Here is a 20,293-nt window from a genome sequence, read left to right as displayed (position 1 = left end):
CTTTGGTTTTTTTTCTCTGCTGGCCTAGGCTAAAGGAACGAGAAGGGAGGGGAAATCATCTTGTGTGTTAGACTCTCGACGTGAATCTCTGCGCACCAGGGAATGGTGGGAGGGGAAGACAAAGGCGGAAGAGAGAGAGAATCTTTTCTGTTTCCTTGTATTTGGGGTTTGTCTCTTTGTGGAAGAGAGGAGACATGCTTCTTGGTATTGTGATGTAAAGAGGTTGCATCAGTAACTCTCAGGTTAGCCCAGAGAGGAAATTCTGGGTGGGAGAGAGAGGGGGAAGGGAAGTGGGTTATTCCCCTTTGTGGCAAGACTCAGGGCTTCTGAGTCTTGGGGTTCCCCAGGGAAGGGTTTGGGGAGACCAGAGGGAGCCAAAACCCTGGAATTTTTGGCTGGTGGCAGCGAGATCAAATCCAAGCTGGTAATTAAGCTTAGAGGGGTTCATGCTAGCTTCTCAGGTTATGAACGCTAAGGTTCAAATCGGAGTAGGAAAGCTATGATAGCACAATTGAACTCCTTCCAGCCAAATGCACATTTGCAAATAAAGAGGAGAAACATAAGCCTAACTCACCTTATGTACCTAGTAGTCACTGTTCTGAGCACATAAGAGCCTGTATTGGAGAGATTGGAGAGAAACTTGGCTGCACGTCTGGTCACTCTCAGAACCTAGAGAGAACCACCACCAAAAACTTCCCTCCCTCAAGATTTGAAAGTATCCTGTCCCCTGATTGGTCCTCTGGTCAGGTGACAGCCAGGCTCACTGAACTTGTTAACCCTTTACAGTCAAAAGAGATATAAAGTACTTCTGTTCTATTAACTCCTACTATCTGTTTATAACAGAGTCACTCCTATGTTAATTCCACATTTTTAAAGGATGTTATTTTATACATTATGAGGGATTGCCAACTACCCTGTTGGTCACTGCAGGATTGATTCACAACCAATCCTACTGAACATCACTATTGGATTCTGGTTTCAAAAGAGATAAGAGAAATCCCTGATTCTGCTTCATTTATTTCTCCCTCCCCCACCCTACCCCCCCCTCCCAAATTTGTTCCCACTTCTCCATCTTTGCTGGCAATCATCACAGCAGGCCTGTGCAGACTAAAGAGAGGTTGGAGTGGTGAAGGAAATAGTGATATGTGAATTGCAAATAATGAAGCAATTTTCCTTCCATAAGATTAGATAGCTGAGGCAGTCACTGTGGGTGGTTGCTAGTGAACATGTTAGGTCACTGCCAGTTGGCACTACTGTGCCAGTGTTTGCCAAAAATAGCATTTACTGAACTATTTGTTGAAGATGGCCTACCACAAAGTGCACTACTGCAAAACCACAGGCTTTGTTTCTCCCCAACCCTGCTGAGACACTCAACAGCATGAAGGTGGCAGTCTGATACCAGAGTGTAGATTTTACCTCAGAGAGGGCAAATCCAAGTGCTCCAAGACACTCTCAGCTGCAGAAGTTTACTAGTTCCTTTGTGTGAGGCCTGATAGTAGCTCTTCAGGGGGTCTCAGATCCTGCATCTTATCCAAGTGCTCCCCTGCTAATTTGGCCTCCAATACAACATTAATTTGGTTCAAAGGAAATGTGAATGATATTGTCTGAACTTATCTGTAACCTGTTGAATGAATCATAGAATAGAATCATCTAGTCCAACCCCTGCTCAGAGGAGGACCAATCCCCAGACATATTTTTGCCCCACACCCCTAAATGGCCCCCTCAAGGATTGAACTCACCACCCTGGGTTTAGTAGGCCAATGCTCAAACCACTGGGCTATCCCCCCCCCCCCACTACATCACATAATATATATCCTTGTACTTAATTAAACCTAGATCAAAAGTGCATGTTAGTATTAAATGAGAATTTACTTGATGTGTAAACTGCATAAAAACTAATGAAGGACTGTTTCTGGCTATCACACTGTGTTTACGTTTCGTTTACCCATCACAAGAGATTGAAGCCTTTGAAATGTTAAAAATTGCTAACTTCAACGCACGGGTCATTGTATTCGACAATGGAAATTCAGACAGTCTGCAGGTGCTATTCATCAAAACCCAAGCAGGTGAAGAAGCTGTTCAGATTGTCTTCTGTGAGCAGGCCCTATGCTGGTTTAAAGGGAATGATCCTGTATCTCCAAACACTCACAGGGTTGCGTTCCAGATGCAAGACTGATATGCCCAAAGTTATTTTGGGTAACCCTGACAGACTTATGGAAACCAAGCAGATCACTACATCTCTGCTATCATTTTGGACTTACAAACTTTGACTCACCTGTTAATGTATTTTACCTGCTTTAACCTTTCTAACTCATTTCTTTTCCTTAGCTAATAAATCTTCAGTTAGTTTACTAGAAAAATTGGCCATCAGTGTTGTCTTTGGTGTGAGATCAAGAGTGTCCATGGATCTGGGGTAAGTGACTGACCCTTCCGGGTTGGGAGCAACCTAGTGTGATGGTACAGTGATCAATAACACAAAGTCCAGTTTGTCTGGGTGGCACGGTAGGCCAGAGATCCTAAGGGGACTGTTTGTGATTCTGCGGCAAGACTAATATAGTGATCCAGGAGTGCACATTTATTACTGGCTTGGTGAAATTGAATTACAGAATACACTGCCAGTTTGGAGCGTCTGCCCCATTTTCTGATAGTCTGACCTGAGACTGGCACTCATAGTTGTGAGCCACTTCAGACAGCGTGACTAAGGGTACGTCTACACTACAGGATTATTCCGATTTTACATAAACCAGTTTTGTAAAACAGATTGTATAAAGTCAAGTGCACGCGGCCACACAAAGCACAATAATTCGAATTCGGTGGTGTGCGTCCATGTACCGAGGCTAGCGTCGATTTCTGGAGCGTTGCACTGTGGGTAGCTATCCTGTAGCTATCCCATAGTTCCCGCAGTCTCCCCGCCCATTGGAATTCTGGTTGAGATCCCAATGCATGATGGTGCAAAACAGTGTCGCGGGTGATTCTGGTAAATGTCATCACTCATTCCTTCCTCCCGTGAAAGCAACGGCAGACAATCATTTCGACACCCCTTTTTCCCTGGATTGCCCTGGCAGACGCCATAGCATGCAACCATGGAGCCCATTTGCCTTTTGTCACTGTCACTTGTATGTGTACTGGATGCCGCTGACAGAGGCAGTACTGCAGCACTACACAGCAGCATTCATTTGCCTTTGCAAGATAGCAGAGACGGTTATCAGTCGTTTCTGGTACCGTCTGCCTGCCATTGTAAATTGGCAATGAGATGACGGTTATCAGTCGTTCTGTACCGTCTGCTGCTGTCATGGGTGCTCCTGGCTGACCTTCGCTGAGGTCGGCCGGGGGTGCAAAGACAAAAATGGAAATGACTCCCCGGGTCATTCCCTCTTTATGTTTTGTATCTAAAAATAGAGTCAGTCCTGCCTAGAATATGGGGCAAGTGTACTAGAGAACCAGTGTCACCAGACAGCACAGCCGCTCCATGTCAGATCCCGCAGAAATGATGAGCTGCATGCCATTCTAGGGGGTGCCCTGCAACAAAACCCACTCCATTGCTTCCCTCCCCCCACCCTCCTGGGCTACCATTGCAGGGTCCCCCCATTTGTGTGATGAAGTAATAAAGAATGCAGGAATAAGAAACACTGACTTTTTAGTGAGATAAAATGAGGGGGAGGCAGCCTCCAGCTGCTATGATAGTCCAGGCAGGACATTAACGGGGGGCAAGGTGGGGGAGAGAGCCCAGCATCCCTGCTGCTATGATAGTCCAGGCAGTACAGAATCTTTCTTTAGACATGAAAGGGGGGGGCTGATGGAGCTCAGCCCCCATTTGCTATGATGAGGACGGTTACAGCCGTTCTGTTACCAAGCCCTATTTGTTACCCACCATCTGCCAGGGAATGACGAAAATACAAGAGGAGAAAAGAGAAAGGATCTGAATGAGAGGAGAAACAAATGTTCTATAAGGCTAAGAAATACGATAGACATGCAGAATGCATTTGAAACTTCAGCCAGATACAGAGTCACAGCACGGTTCTCTGTGACAGCGTAACGGATAAGCCAAAGAATCAATGAACGCTCATGGGAGGAGGGAGGGGGCTGAGGATTCCAGCTATCCATCAGTCCCCCTGCAGTCTCCGAAAAGTATTGCATTCTTGGCTGAGCCGCCCGATGCCTGTAGGGCCAAACACATTGTCTGGGGTGGTTAGGGTTATCTCATCAATTTACCCCCTCCCCTTCCCCCGTGAAAGAAAAGGTGAAAAAAATCGTTTCTTGACTTTTTTCAATTACGATGTCTACTGCATGCGCTGGTAGAAAACGGGTTGCGGCGGCACGACAGCAAGCATCTCTCGCCCTCCTTCCCAGTGCAGACCGTACAGTGGCAGAAACGGTGGTACCTCTTTGTCACAGATTGAGAGTGCTCCTGGCTGGCACTCAGGTTAGCCGGAGCGCGGGCGGTCAAAAATAGGAATGCACTCCCGTTATTTCCCGGCAGATGTACAACGGTCTGGAACAGATCCAGTATCTCCTGTACGGTCCATGCTGGACCTCTTTTTGGATTTGGGACTTCATCGCCACCCGTACTGATCAGAGCTCCATGCTGGGCAAACAGGAAATGAAATTCAAAAGTTCGCAGGGCTTTTCCTGTTTACCTGGCCAGTGTATCCGAGTTCAGATTGCTTTCCAGAGCGGTCACAATGGTGCACTGTGGGATACCGCCCGGAGGCCAATACCATCGAATTGCGGCCACACTATCCCTAATCCGACATGGCAATACCGATTTCAGCGCTACTCCTCTCGTCGGGGAGGAGTACAGAAACCGGTTTTAAGAGCCCTTTATATCGATATAAAGGGCCTCATTGTGTGGATGGGTGCAGGGTTAAATCGGTTTAATGTTACTAAAATCAGTTTAAACGCGTAGTGTAGACCAGGCCAGAGTATACAACTGAGTCAATCACTGCTGTTGGTATTTTGGAGACATGTGCCTAGCACATGACTGTTCTTTCCCTGCTAGCAACTACATTAACCAGTAGCATAAATAAATGTCTCCTAGATGGCTGATGACTATTACACATACATCCAAGCAGACTTCCACTGGGGTACTCTAATATTCCATTGATTTTCATGGGGGAAGTGCAGAACAGCAGATAAGCCAAAGTACAGAAAGAGTTCAACAAAACTAGTACTGATTAGCAATGGCTTGAAGAGAGAAGGTAATGAAGCCATTTTAGGAATAGAAAAGAAGATCAGAGGCAGGGCCGGCTTCAGGCACCAGCCCAGCAAGCAGCTGCTTGGGGTGGCCAACGGTGAGGGGTGGCACATCCGGGTCTTCGGCGGCGGGTCTCTCACTCTCTCTCGGAGAGAACGACCAGCCACTGAATTGTCAGCGAAGACTGAAGCGGCGGCGGTAGTAGAGCTGCAGATCGCGATGGCGGCCTTTTTTTTTTTTTTTGCTGCTTGTGGTGGCAAAAACCCTGGAGCCAGCCCTGATCAGAGGACAGTTTTTCTATAGCCTCAAGAGAGGTTTTCTGGATTAGACACCTTTAATCTCATTTCCTATTTTTAGCATGTTCTTTATAAGCAATATATTATTCCCACCCTTCTAAACCATGGGACAACTGGTAGGGTCTTCAAAACTCTGAAAGCCAATCTAGTTGAAGTTTTAAGTAATATGGCAAAAATTAAAAATACTTTGCAATATACACACACACAGCATTTTTGAGCTTTGAAGACATCATAGCATAACATGGTACCTTCCCTTCAGGACCAGTGCAATAACTTAACTGAACTGTAAAGAATCATAACCTGCTGTTGTCCAGAGGAAGGCTGCTTAGGGTGGGGCATGCTGCAAATCAACCGTAGACAGCAATGTGCAATTATCAGCATGTGCTTGGGAAACCAAACTGCTGCGGTCAGCTCATGCGTTGAGACTTGTGCTTAATAAGCATTCTGACAGCAAATGGCCTTTGTGAAGTTTTCATGGTGGACAGGCACTGCACACACACTGCATAAGAGACAAGGAAGTAATCTAAACACTCAATTCTATCCCCCAAAGGGATCAACCTATTCTAGACCTCCACTTTTCTCGGCTCACTTGAAAACCAAGAGAGTATTTTCACTGAGACCTCACTAGGCACAATGCTAATTGATTAAATCACTCCCTCCAGACATTATGATTTTTTTGGAATCTGTGAAGGTAAAGTTAAAGGGCCTGTGCAATGCCACTGAGTCAGCTACTCCAGAATAAACCTCCAGCATCAGGATTTTATAAACACAAATACAAATTCATTCTGGGTTGGAATTTGGTGTATTATGTACCAGCACCTTCTTAAAATAAAAGCACAATGCCACAAACTTCTTACAGAGATTTCAGTTTCTTATGTACCAGAAAAACAAAAATTAAATCAAACCAGGTTTTTGTTTTTAAATCATCAGTTATGGATACAATTTTTACCATAGTTTATGTCAAATTCCTGGGTGTATTAGCAATGAAAGTTTGCTGGACAATATACTTACTAAAGGAAAAATCTTTAACCTATAAAGTTATATACACATACACCTGCATATTCACAGAGCAATTCCTTGCTTTTCTCTTTCTGGTATTACAAAGTGCTCTCGTGAGCTGTATGGGTGGTATAGACGTTATCATAAAACACAGACCAGAAAATCTTGGAATTCTCCAAACGGCAGAAGAAAAATATCCAGAATAGAATGGCTGCAAGAACTATGAAAGCAACAACCTGGGTTAAGATAGAGGGAAGCCCTGCTCAAAGTCTGCAAACTAGAGTGAGTCAAAAGAGGAGTGTCCACTCTCAGGGCAGCACAGAGGTTTTTTTACTGGGGAATGTGAATATCCAGGATATCAATTACTTTAATTCATCCCTAACTCAATTTTAGAAGCATTTTTACCAATCTATCCAGTCAATGAACTTGTAGTTTAGCCCATATAACTAATACTTCAAAAATATAAAGACGTTCAAGCTAAATACTTCCACTGCCTTAACCTTATTGGCTTAGGTTCCTGTTGGACTCCAGCTCCTCACTCTGCTGTTCCTCTAGAATTGTGCACTCCTCTTTTTCTTTCCCAGACAGGTACCAAAAAATGTCTATTTCTGATCTCTGCTAGAGGACTCATATCTGCAAGTGTCTGGTGGTCCTAAAGAAATTGATTCTGGTCTAGGCTCAAAAAATAAATGCTTCCAAGCCATCCCACACTGGGAGATTATTGGACTGTAAGACCAGTGATCTGATTAATTTCTTAGTTTCCACTCCAGTTTCTCATTTCAACCTTGACATGATTAGCTGCTACCTCATGATCAGCTGAAGACAAACCACTACTTCATACCACATGAAAGTTTGAAACACCAGCTTTCAATAGCTGTACAGTATTACTGCTAGCCTGATAAGTCACAAGATAATGAACTTTCAGCCCCTCATGGGTTCGCTCAGCTTGGCAGTGCTTTCTCGGATACGATCCAGGAGCGACTGCAAGTCCCAGCTCATGGACTCTGTGCAATTTTCAGTCCTTGCCAAAGAACTCAGTCCTAAAAGCTAACAAACTCAATCATTACAACTGCTGCATGCTGTACCTTCTCCACCGTAAAAGTAACGTGTAGCATGAAACACAGCAAGAAGGCTCACATATGTCCCTGTGAACATGGCTATATACACACAACAGTTCCTTACACTGTGCTAGGATAATTCTGACCATTTACATTCCTGGGTTGCTTTCTCCTGCCATCACATCCCCCAGCTCTACTCCATTGTGCTATGTATGCTAGCAGTTAAGTGAATCTAAGATAAGATCAGGCTTTAAGAAGTTTCACTTGGCTCCCAGAACACTAAACAGAATAAGAGCAGAGCAGCACAGTGGGAGACAGCAACAAAAGTGTGTGTCCTGGAAAGGACCTTCCCAATGGGGAAGTGTTTGGGGGGTTTTTTTGTTTTGTTTTAAAAAGCACTGTCTCCTTCCATCCATCAATGCAGCTGAAAGGGGATGTGAATGTGGCAAAACCACACAGCTGCTATTTGACTGGTACTAATTTGGACGATCATGGGTTTATTCTCTTGCTCTGATAGACACAGAATAGAAAGGCTAGTGGCAATGCAGTGTTCTGCTACTCAGGGATCAGAGTCCAGCTCCTTCATTCCCAGGTGATGTGAGGGCAGCATGCTTCATCAGCCCTTTGGCAGAAAGGAATGACGTGTGTCATTCTCTACAGGTCCTGGGGGAACCAATGGGATCTGGAGGAAGAAACATCAGACGCACCATGAAGTGCTTTAGGACTTTTATAGAAGGTGCTCAGTGGTTCCCAATCTATTCTGTAACAGGACACCCTTCCCATATAGCAATGGTTCTCAAACTTTTGTACTGGAGACCCCTTTCACATAGCTAGTCTCTGAGTGCAACTCCCCTAATAAATTAAAAACAAACACTTAATATATTTAACATCATTATAAATGCTGGAGGCAAGGCAAGGTTTGGGATGGAGGCTGACAGCTCGTGACTCCCCCGAGGTAATAACCTCGTGACCTCCTGAGGGGATCCGACCCCCAGTTTGAGAATCTTTGCCATATAGCAATGAGGGAAGGGCAGGCTGGTTGAGAAAGCCTGCACAGTAAGCTTGTGTTTTGTTTCCAATATAAATTATTTTCCTGTACCTCTCATCCAAGTGGTTTTAACATCAACTGGCCTCAGGATAGCCTGCTGGCAACAAGCCAGGAAGGAAACAAAGACTCCCGCTGTCTATCTACATGGAAATAATTTAGTAAAAAGGCTTTGCAAAGCTAAACAGAAGAGGAAATTATCTGAACCCCTATCGTCATCAGATTGCAGCATACTCTTTAATTGGATCACCTTGTATCCAGCCACATGAAATTCAAATAAGAAAATAAAAAGAGGCTATTTGCCCCATGTTACCATATGGTCTGGTTCACAAAGAATACACAGACACAAATAGCTACAAATGGAGGGTGGCATGCATTCCTAATAGTACTCCCATCTGAGGTCTGCAGCAATTAGATATTGCCTGCTTCAGTGCTTTCTATAATGGGCTTAATTAAATCAATAGGAAGGAAAATTCCTTCCCCTCAATGCAAAAGACAAGATAAAAGCTTGATTAAATATCCAACTGCAACTTTAAATCTCCGCATCACAGTAATATTACTTGGCACTAATGATGATTCCCCAATTACAATTACATTTTGAGATCTACCAGTCAGCCAGTTTTTTAATCTGTTTAATGCACCCCAAGCTGATTTTGTATTCTCCAACTGTAAATAAAATGGAGTATGGTATCAAGTCAAATGTCCTACAGAAGTCAAAGGTAAAAATATTTGTGTAATATATTTAATCAGTCAAACTTGTAATCACTTAAAAATGCTATCAAGTTAGTTTGTCAGGAAGGGAGGTACAGAGGAAGTGCTAGGGGTTGGGATGTATTGGGAGAGGGGTGGTACGGGGGCTGTAGTAAGGGGGATGGAGCAGTATTGGGGGGAGGGAAGGGGGCGGGGGAGCACTAGGGATGGGGCAGGATGGGGCTATATTGGGGGCAGGAGGTACTAGGGGCTGGAGCTGTATAGGGGAAGGGGATGTACACAGGGAAGCACTAGGGGTGGGGCTGTATTGGGGGAGGGGAGGTACTGGGGGCTGTATGAAGGGGGATGGAGCAGTAATGGGTGAGGGAAGGGAGCAGTATGGGGGTGGGACTGTATTGGGGCAGGAGCTGTATGGGGGGGGAGGTACACAGGGAGTGTTACTGGTGGGGCTGTATTGGGGGCAGGGGGTACAGGGGGCTGGAGCTGTATGGGGAAGGGGAGGTACACAGGGAGCACTATAGGTGGAGCTGTATTGGGGGCAGGGGGTACAGGAGGCTGGAGCTGTATGGAGAGAGGAACACAGGGAGCACTATGGGTGGGGCTGTACTGGGGGAGGGGACGGGGCTGTACTGGGGGCAGGAGTACAGGGGGCTGGAGCTGGGGAGGGGAGGGGAGGAACACAGGCAGTGCTACTGGTGGGGGAGTATGGGGGCAGAGGTACAGGGGGCTGAAGCTGTAGGGGCGAGGGGAGGAACACAGGGAGCGCTACGGGTGGGGCTGTATTGGGGGAGGGGACAGGGCTGTGTTGGGGGAGGGCATGGGGCTGTATTAGGGGCAGGGGTACAGGGGGCTGGAGCTGTAGGGGGGAGGGAAGGAACACAGGGAGCGCTGGGGGGGGAGGGGGACTCTATTGCCGGAGGAAGGCGGGACCGGGGCCGACTCCCCCCAACTCACCCGCCACCGCCACGCTGCACAGGCGCCGCCAACTCATGAGAGAAGCCGGGGCCGGCACCCCGCGCTCGGACCCCACGCGCCACCACACGCGCGACCCCGCCCCCTGCGTCTCCCACGTGACACAGGCGGTGCCTCGTAGCCGCTGCAGACGTAGCGTTGCTAAGCGGCGCCGGCGCCGCGTGATGACGTTTCGGGGGTGGGAAGTAAGGGGGCGCGTGGCGGCTGCTTGGAGTGGAGGTTTGCTGGGGGCCTGGCTTTAGTCACGTGAGTGGGAGTGAGCTCCCGAAGGGTTAAACCATTGTCTCTCGAGAGGGGGCAGCCCGTGGGCCAGACCACTGTGCGGAGCGGGGGGGCCGCCTGTAAGTGGCGCGGCTTGGGACGGGCCCGCTTGTGGGGGAGGGGGACAGTGCCCGCCGGCCGGGGCGGTATGGCGGGACGTTGACCTAGGGGCTGAGCCGTCACGGAGGGGGAAGTGCTGAGGGTGCGTCCGGGGGGTGGGGGGGCGTGACAGGCGCGTGGTCTCCTGGGCGTGACGCAGAACCCCGCCCCCCAAAACCACCGGCCTCCCCCTGGGGTGCCCGGCCAGCGTCACCCTGGGGTAAAGCCTGTTCCTCCCGCCCGCGCCCGGATAGCTCAGCCCCACTGCGGCCCTGCACCTGCTACCTCAGCTTGTGTCCTCCTTGTACCCAGTACCTCAGCCCCCTTGTGCCCCCGCATTGCGCCCAGTACCTCAGCCCCCTCTGTGCCCCACAGCCTGTTCCTCTCTCCCTCCCACTACATCACCCCCTATTCTCCCTGCCTCCCACATCCCCTCTCCTGACATGCCGCTGGGGCACCTGTTATCCTCATGGTCCTTCCTCACATCCCTGTCACCCTGCTCTGGCTGCTCCTTTAACTGCCTGTTACCCTGCTCTATTCACTGCCTATTGCCTTGCTACACCAGCCTGTCATCCTGCCCATCACTCTGTCCCTGCTTCTCTCTACTTCTCTTTTTCTCAGCCGTTGTAGGTTTTATTTTCCTAGTTTCCCACTGTTGGGATGCTTTAGGATCATAGGAGTTCTAGCTATAACACCTCAGTCAGTTAATCTGTCCTTGCAAGTGCAAGATAGGAGTCCCTAGCACAGGATGGATCAGATCTTAATTGGCTAGGTGTTTGTACAGCACCCTATTGTGTTGGGGCTTGATCCTGTTTGAAACCTTCAGATGTTGCCACAACACAAATAACACCCAGTAATGTGTTTAGCATGTGTGTGCTCCGTGCAGAGCGGGGTCAGGGAAGGCAGGGGCCGGCTATAACTCCATTATGTGGGAGCATTAGGGAGCTTTTAGAGTCAGACATGTGAAAAGCTATTGCAGTCTTAAGTTGTTGCGTGTAAGCTTAGTCATGACCCTGCTACACAGACTAGTCATGAAAGGTTATAGGAAGGAGGCTCCTGCCCAGAGATCCCAGCTTGCAGTGTGGCCAGGTTTTGGTTAATTTGTAGCACCCTGGATACTGTCACCAGAATGGCTAAAGGATTTTATATGTGGAAAATACTGGGCCAAATTCATTCCTGGTGTCATCCCATTAAAGAGTTCAACCAGGGACAAATTTGGCCCACTGTAGTAAAGGGAGAAAAATAACTTCTTCCTATGCGAGGGTTGATATCAATGTATGAGGTGTTTGGGGCCACACTGCAGCCTACCTTATGCATTTAGGGGTGTAGCGAGCTGTCTGAAATGTGTGCTGGGTCTACTGCTCCCCTCCTGTGATTACACCCGTAATCCCACATGACAGACCTGATGTTGTACAACAGGATCATCACTAACCCTGCAGGTGCAGTTAGACTGAATTATAGAGCAGTTGTTGACCCTTGGGATACTGAAGAAAAGAGTACATGTTTTGGGTACCTCTCCTTTTCCCCTCACCAGGCACATGATTCCCCTCCACCGCCAATGATCCCTCTCTGCCAAAGCAATTTCCTCCTGCCGTTCATTCTCTCCTCTCAGCTGCCATTATTGCATTGCCACACAGAGCTCTGAGCTCTGTACTGGTTCTTGGTGTATGGGAGGCGTTGTGAACCACCATCATAGCAGGAGAGCAGGGTCAGAGGAGAGAGGAGTGTTTGGGAGCAGAGAGGCAGAGCCAGATGGGTTGCTCCATTGCAGAATCCCGATGTGACGCATCTGTCAGCCATTAGAAAACAGCTCTTCTCCTTTGGTGCAACAACTCCAGTGCCTTCTAGAAATTAGCCAGTTTGCAGATGACATGTGTTCGGAAATAAACTTATTTTCCTAAGGCTTAATAATAAAATCTGATGGAGAATTAAGTGAACTTGCTAATAGCTATGAGAAGTGTTGCTGCAGAAAATTAAATGTCATACATTGGATATCTGCCTTATCTTCTGTTTCTGCTTTAATGCAAGTTGCACCATTGTTACCTGGAAAGATCAAAGAATGTAGAGCACAGATTGGCCTGATTTGAGCAGCCATATGCTGTAATTTTGCAGAGAAAGAGGGGAAAATCATCAGTTCTCAGAATCCTCCTTTACACTAACTTTTTATTTTAAAGCACTTTCCAAAATGCTAATGGGGTTCCTCAGAATTGCAAGTTGTTTTTTTTTGTTGTTGTTTTTTTTAATGGGCAGTTTCAGAAGAGTTTTGATTAAAGTCGTAAGAAAAGGCTGCTTCGCTTGATCCATCTCTTTTTGGTCCATTTGGTCATTAGGTTACCTACAAAAAGAAGAACGTGTGTGGTGCAGAGCTGTGGTGTAACAATTGATCCCTTACCTTGAAGAACTTTGTGGAATAGTTTCATGCAGTGATTAAATCCAGTATTCCAGGCAAAGCCCTCGTTGAACTAGTTCCTTGGACTTCTGTGGTTCTACCTAAGAGTGGGATGGCAGCAGTAAGCAGGACTCTGGGGTAAACTTCACATTCAAATACTGTGACTTGGCTAAAGAACTGGCTGATGTTGGTCATGGTGTGTTAATTTTGATGGAATAAATGGGCAATCTAGCATTCTCTTCAGAGGGAGTTGACAGCACTCACCTCCTTGCAGTAGGTACTCAGCACCGCAAAAGATCAGAATCTTTATGACTAAGAATAAAGTTTGTAGTTATTCTTATTAAGACAGGATCTGATCCTGCAGCCCTTATAGCCCAGATTGTCCCAGTGAAGTCAGTCGCTGTGACACCGTGTACCCCATGTTCTGCTTTTGTTATATTTTGTACAAAGTATGCCTTGTGAGGTATCATTTGAAAACTTATAATCCGCTGAATATTGTCATCATGTTCAAATGTTACTCCTGGGGGAGTTCTGTGAGAGTGCGCAATGCAGAATTTTGGAGAAATTAATGTTTTTTGCACATAATTTCCTTTCCCTCACAGAAATGAATTGCAGTGCTGCTAGCCACCACTAGAGGCCACTGGATCTGGCAGAGCCCAGCTTGCACATAGAAGACACTGGGCCGGGGGAGAGAGTAGAACAGGGGTGGGCAAAGTACAGCACACAGGCTGGATCCGGTCCACGGCGCCACCGGCACCATGTCCCTGTGGCCCTGGGCGGGGGCAGAGGGCTTCATGCATTGCCTTTGCCTCCAGGCACGGCCCCCTACAGCTCCCATTGGCCGGTATTGGGGAACCGCAGCCAATGGGAGTTTTAGGGGAGGTACCTGGAGGCAAGGCAAGGGCAGTGCACACAGAGCCCTCTGCATCCCCTTCGCCAGGGGCCACAGTGCTTCCAGGAGCGGCGCAGGGCAGATGTGCAGGGAGCCTGCCCTGGCCCCAGTGCACGCCACTGCCATCCCGGAGCCCAAATCCCTCCTATACCCCACCACCCAACTCCCTGCCCTAAGCCCCCTGCTTGCACCCCAACCCTCTGCCCAGAGCCCCCTCGTAAACCCCACACACCTCCTGCACCCCAACCCCCTGCCCTGAGCTCACTGCTGCACCCTGCATCCTTCCTACACCCCAACCCCCTGCCCTGAGCCCCCTCCTGCACCCCAACTCCCTTCCCTGAGCCCCCTCATACACCCTGCACCCTTCCTCTGCCCCAATCCCTTGCCCTAAGCCCCTTCCTGAACACCGCGCCCCCTCCCACTCCCTCCTGCACCTCAACCCTCTGCCCTGGCCCTGCATACAATTTCCCCACCCAGATGTGGCCCTCGACCCAAAAAGTTTGCCCACCCCTGGAGTAGAGAGTTCCTAGCAGCTGTAGGTCCCTGTAGGCCCTGAGGGAAGGAAATAGTGGCATGCAGGAAACTCCATACAAACCTGGCTGAGACCCAGCAACAGACTGTTTCTCTTTCTGGATCCCTGAGTGGTAGGGGGATGGGTGTGGCTGGTGGGGCCACAGCTAGGCTCTGGAGTGGAGGGGATGCGGGTATCTGGGGGGGGGGGCATGGTTGGGCTCTGGTGGGGGAGAGGTTCAGGTATATTGCCTGGAGGGACCCTGTGGCTGGACTCAGGACGGGTTGTGGGTTCTGGCTGGGCTTTGAGGAGTGGGAGAGGAACTAGGTTGTCATAGGGGTTTCTTTAACACTCTACTCCTGGGGGAATTTTTTGTGTTTATATTGTTGTTCTGAAATAAATTACCAAAATAATTGAAAGTGGTGTGATTATGTAGTGTTATTTTGACAAATAAAATTTGCAGAATTTTAAAATATTATATGCAGAATTTTTAATTTTTTGGCACAGAATTCCTTCAGGAATGTGTGTAACAACACTACATGTAAAATTATGAGATTTTACTATATGATTGTTACTGAAACTTGTAGTTTTTGGTAACACACTCAAACCAATTACTCAGAGACAAAGACACTGTGAAGTGCTAGAGAGCCATTACTGGCTTAATCAGACATTCTCCAGCAGTGGGAGAGTAGTAAACAAGAAATTTACAATTCATCCTAAGGGCAGTTCGGAGCTCATGCAGGCAATGAAACTGCCTGATCCCATGACCCAGCAAGGATTTTTCCAGCATAAAGGATTGGGGTATAGAAAGGGATGGAAAAATATCCTGAGCCATTTCTCTGCTCATGACAACGATGAGTCTCAAAGAACTGAACAAAGGGGGGAGTGGTCCCATGCTGGAAAGGGACGCAGCCTGTGAAATGTATTCCAGCTCAGGGTGAGACAAACCTTTTGCTTTTAAACCTATTAGTCTTGGTCAAATTTGAGAATTAGCTTGCAGTTTTATCTTTCTATTTTTTTTGTAACTAATCCTGAGTTATACGTGACTGTATTTGTCATCACTTAAAAGCTGTCTTTCTCTAGATAAACTTTTTATTGATTTATCTAAACTGTGTGTTTTGGTTGAAGTGCTTGAGAATCTTAGGTCAACAAGCCTAGTGCATATTCATTACCCATTATTGGAATGAAGACTATCTATCTATGAGGTTATACTATCCCGGGGGAGGGTCCTGAACAGTGTTCTGGGGAGCAAGGTTGGGGCTGAGGGGTATGCATAGTGTCATCCTGTGTGTAATTCATGAATGACTGGGCATAGCATTCATGTATTCAGCTGGGAGTGACTTTGCATGCTGGTGGCTGAGAGTGAGGAGAGCCTGTTCATCAGCAAAACGGTGTAAAAGGCATGCCAGGCTGGAGAGCTAAGGGGACACAGCAGTCCAGGTGGCACTCTGGGGAATGTCACAGTGGTATTGTTCACTTGAATTAAGAGTTCCAGGACCAATGAAATCAAATCTTATGTGCCTCTATTGTGTCCCCTCATGCTCCTCTTCTCTCTAAACTAAAAAGTCCCGATCTTTACATTTCCTCTTAATGAAGAAGATTTTCCATGGCTCTAACCATTTTCCTTGCCTGTCTGTACCCTCCTATTTTTGCTGTTAACAGTATCTCTACTTTGCTTTTCTCTGAAGATTGGTGATCTGAGGCCCTGTGAACTCTAGTCACATGATAGAAATTAGCCTAATGCAATTTGTCCTGGAGGCCTGTCATCAACAAATGAGTTATTTGAAGGAAGAAAAACAGATCATTAAAATATCAGGCTATACTACAGGACCAAGGATTTGCAGATGAGATCTGTCAGACTGTGGGATATAAAACAGGGGCTTGGTCTGTTCATCTATGCGCAGAACTCCTGAGTTCTAATCCTCCCAGGGCACTTAAATACTGTGTGGTTCAAGTTCCTTGATTGTTGTTTTCCCCATTAAACATTTGCCTTCCTTTGAAAAAATGCCTTAGATCCTGTGTAGAATTGTAGTATAAGCAAAAAGTATTATTGTTACTAATATAATTACTTACCATTTACTCTCAAAGTGGTTTATAAATATTATGTAAATTCTCATCATCATTAATATTACCAGGGTTGCGGTGGAAGCTTCTTTGGTTGGGACATTTAAAAGTAGCCTGGATGGAGGATGATAAATCTCTTCCCTCTCTAGTCCATGTTCTTGGACATGGTGTCATGTATAAGGCCCTACCAGTGTCACAGCTGTGAAAAACATATCACAGACCACAAAATCAGCCCTTCCCTGTGAAATCTGATCTCCCCATGCTACTGGGAGTGCCCCAGCTGGGAGCTCCTAGCTGCTAGTCCAGGCTGAGCTGGGGAGGGACAGGACTTGTTCTTCCCCTGTATGGCCGTTCTTGGTGAGGAGATCAGATCTATCTCCAGAAGCAGTGCAGAACTGAGAGTGGTACACTGCAGCAGCCCTGGAACTGAGCTCAGGGCTTCCACCCCTCAGGGTGCCTGGGCATGGGGCTTCCGCCCCCAGCGGCTCCCGGAGTGCCCGTGCATTTATCTGGCATTGGCTGGGGCTAGCAGCTAGGAGCCCCTGGCAGGGCACTCCCAGCAGCAAGGGGAGATCAGATTCACCTCCAACTCCAGGAGCCTTTTTCCCCACTGCAGGAAGCTCCAGGGCTGCTGCCTAGCTGTGAAGGCATCACAGAAGTGAAGGTGGCAATCCCCAGGCCCTCCTACAACAGTGACTCTCCTCCCACACCCCACAATCATCTTTTGGGTCGGGACCTCCATGGTTACAACACCTTGAAATTTCAGATCTGAACAGCTAAAATAGTGAAACCCAATTTAAAAACCCTCTGGCCATGAAATTGACTGAAATGGACTGAATTTGGTAGGGCTGTATTCATGTATGTTAGAAAAAAAGGTAGTCAAGTTCAGTAGACTACCTCCCTGTGGAATGGAAGAGAAGAATAACTAACCTTGCCCTATTTGAATTCTTCTTAGTTTGCTGCGTCAGGTTGCCATGCACAGGTTACTCCCCGTTGCTTGCAATCTGCATACATCCCTCAGCCAACATAACTCCAACAGGACGTCCATCGCCCGCATTCAGAGGCAGACATACGGCAGGACCTACCCAGTGCTCTTGGTCAGGCCTGATGGATCTGCTATTCATATCCGCTATAAGGAGCCAAGGCGGATCCTTACAGTAAGAAATATTGAGCAAAATCTAATTTTTAATAGAATTGCTGGGATGGAGGTTGTATTGAGTGTTGCACAAATATATGTGAGAGTATTGCACAATATTGCATAATGAGAATGGTGGAGTTACTTCCTCTGAAGCATCCTGTGTCGGTCACTGATGCACACATAGGATTTGCTATATTGGATCAAACCTTTGGTGGTCCGGATATTAGACTGGATGGACCACCTTGATGCTCTAGAGAAAGATGATAAACCTCAAATGCACTTGTCCATTTGTCCAGGGGCAGAGTTGTTGCTATATCCTGAAACACAAGGTTCAATTAGCTTTCTCCAAGGAGGTAGAGCCTCCAGTATTTTTAATGGTAATCTCTTCAACAGGACATCAGGCTAGGTGGATCATTAGATACCGTTGCTGTTCCAGTGTTCCTACATCATAAACCCTTTGTAAAGCTGTAGAAGTAATACTAATTGACATTCACATTGGATTTTTGGAAAGTTGTGTTCAGCTCTATCCCAATTTCTTCCTCGTTTGCAGAAGGTTAGATGCTTGTGTTCTGATGATCTCACTACTACATCATACATCCTTGGGATAATAGATAATGCAGAATAACTTCTGCATCTGCCCCCAAACCAGTGAAAACCTGGCAATCAGTAAGAGAATCATGATTAATAAAATGATTCCTATTCGATTAACCTCTATTGGGATTTTTATTTTGTGGCAAACTCCTCTGCACAACAATGTCCCATCTCTCACCTTTTGAACACTGAGGTATTTGAATAAGATGCCTTTGACTGATTATTAATTTTTGTTCCCCTCCACAGATGCCTGTAGACATCAACACTCTTTCCGAGGCTGAAAGAAGAGCGAGGTTACGGAAGCGCGATCCCAGAAGGTTTAAAAGCAAACAGGAGGAAGTGTTGGATGATGAGTTTAATTTGGATGATTACAGAAAATTTTGGAAGAAAAAATGAGTTTGTTCTGAGGATCTGTGGAAGTGTAAAGGGAAGATTTGGCAACCCGGACCTGCGGAGAAGGAGTCTATAACTTACTGTTATAAAGAGAAAGTTTATAGCTGAGTACAGATTCTTTCTCTTCTGTGCAGTTGTTTCATTTTGTGTGTTTGTTGTTTAGTGTTGGTGAAAGCTACTGGACTGACAGTCCTGGAGACTGAAGTCTCTGTTTATCCACTACTCAAATACAGTATGGGCACTGGCAGTGCAAGATCCTCCAGTCTGACTCATCAAAATACCTCAGCCATTATCATCTCATAGTCTGGATAATACTTAGTCCTGTCATGAGTGCAGGGGACTGGACTAGGTGACCTCTTGAAGTCTCTTCCAGTCTTATGTTTGTATGAACATATTAACAGCCATACTCGGTCAGACCAAAGGTCTATCTAGCCCAATGTCCTGTCTTCCAATAGTGACCAATGCCAGGTGCCCCAGAGGGAATGAACAGAACAAGTCATCATCAAGTGTTCCATTCACCATCACCCACTCTGAGCCCCTGGCAAATAGAGGCTTTGCATTTATCAACATTGAATTTCATTTGCTGTTTTCTTGCTTAATCACCCAGTTTTGAGAGATCCTTTTGTAGCTCTTTGCAGTCTGCCTGGGACTTAACTATCTTGAGTATTTTTGTATCATCTGCAAATTTTGCCACCTTACTATTTACTCCTTTTTCCAGATCACTTATGAATGTTGAATATTCCCAGTACAGACCCCTAGGGGACACCAGTATTTACCTCTCCATTGTGAAAACTGGCCATTTATTCCTACCCTTTGTTTCCTATCTTTTAACCAGTTACCAGTCCATGAGAGGATCCTCCCTGTTATCCCATGACATCTCACTTAAGAGCCTTTCTGGTGAGGGACCTTGTGAAAGGCTCTCTGAAAATCTAAGTACACTATATCCACTGGATCCCCCTTGTCTACATGCTGCTTGACTCCCATCAGAGAATTCTAGTAGATTGGTGAGGTGTGATTTCCCTTTACAACAACCATTATGACTTTTTCCCAACAAATTATGTTCCTCTGAGTCTGACAATTTTGTTCTTTACTGTCATTTCAACCAGTTTGCCCGGTACTGAAGTCAGGCTTGCTGGGATCACCTCTGGAGCCCTTTTTAAAAATTGGCATCACATTTGCTATCCTCCAGTCATTTGGTACAGAAGCTGATTTAAATGATAGGTTATGAACTACAGTTAGTAGTTCTGCAATTTCACATTTGAGTTCATTCAGAACTCTTGAGTGAATACCATCTGGTCCTGGTGACTTATTAGTTTATCAACTTGTTTCAAAACCTCCTCTAATGATACCTCAATCTGGAACAGTTCCTCAGATTAGTCACCTAAAAAGAATGGCTCAGGTTTGGGAATTTCCCTCACAGCGTTCCCTGTAAATTTTACCACGCGTGTGTGGAATGAATTTTATGTGCACTGATATGGAGGTGATATGTGACACATCACCTCCATATTGGTGAACTTAAAATTCATAGGGGTGGGGCTGAGGGGGTTCAGAGTGTGGGAAGGGGCTCAGGGCTGGGGCAGAGGGTTGGTGTGAGGGCTCTGACTGGGGGTGCAGGCGATGGGGTGGGGCTGGTGATCACAGAATATCAGGATTGGAAGGGACCTGAGGAGGTCTCTAGTC

General features: G+C 46.7%; 2 protein-coding genes across 4 annotated transcripts in view; one reads left to right on the top strand and one right to left on the bottom strand.

Moving 5' to 3' along the window:
• Positions 1–10,369, bottom strand: part of GUK1 (guanylate kinase 1) — a 41,490-nt gene extending 31,121 nt beyond the window's left edge. Inside the window, exon 1 of the mRNA XM_032803424.2 lies at positions 10,258–10,369. Coding sequence (XP_032659315.1) covers positions 10,258–10,294 — 37 coding nt within the window. The 5' untranslated portion in view covers positions 10,295–10,369. The remainder of the gene's footprint in view (positions 1–10,257) is intronic.
• Positions 10,370–10,430: 61 nt separating this feature from the next.
• On the top strand, positions 10,431–18,731 carry MRPL55 (mitochondrial ribosomal protein L55). 3 transcript variants are annotated; one of them, XM_075062164.1, is made up of 4 exons: positions 10,431–10,521; positions 12,966–13,162; positions 17,447–17,648; positions 18,467–18,731. In XM_075062164.1, the coding sequence occupies exons 2-4, from the start codon at positions 13,137–13,139 to the stop codon at positions 18,614–18,616; spliced, it is 378 nt and encodes a 125-aa protein (XP_074918265.1). In that variant the 5' UTR covers positions 10,431–10,521; positions 12,966–13,136; the 3' UTR covers positions 18,617–18,731. The 3 variants fall into 3 exon arrangements, with proteins under 3 accessions (XP_074918265.1, XP_032659345.1, XP_074918264.1); XM_032803454.2 differs by having other exon boundaries at positions 10,520–10,616; XM_075062163.1 differs by lacking the exon at positions 10,431–10,521 and adding an exon at positions 10,781–10,855.
• Positions 18,732–20,293: the final 1,562 nt, after the last annotated feature.

The sequence above is a fragment of the Chelonoidis abingdonii genome, chromosome 2 (assembly GCF_003597395.2).
Source record: "Chelonoidis abingdonii isolate Lonesome George chromosome 2, CheloAbing_2.0, whole genome shotgun sequence".
Lineage (NCBI taxonomy): Eukaryota > Metazoa > Chordata > Testudines > Testudinidae > Chelonoidis > Chelonoidis abingdonii.
The sequence above is the reverse complement of the archived record's forward strand: the minus strand, read 5'-3'. Positions and strand labels throughout refer to the sequence as shown.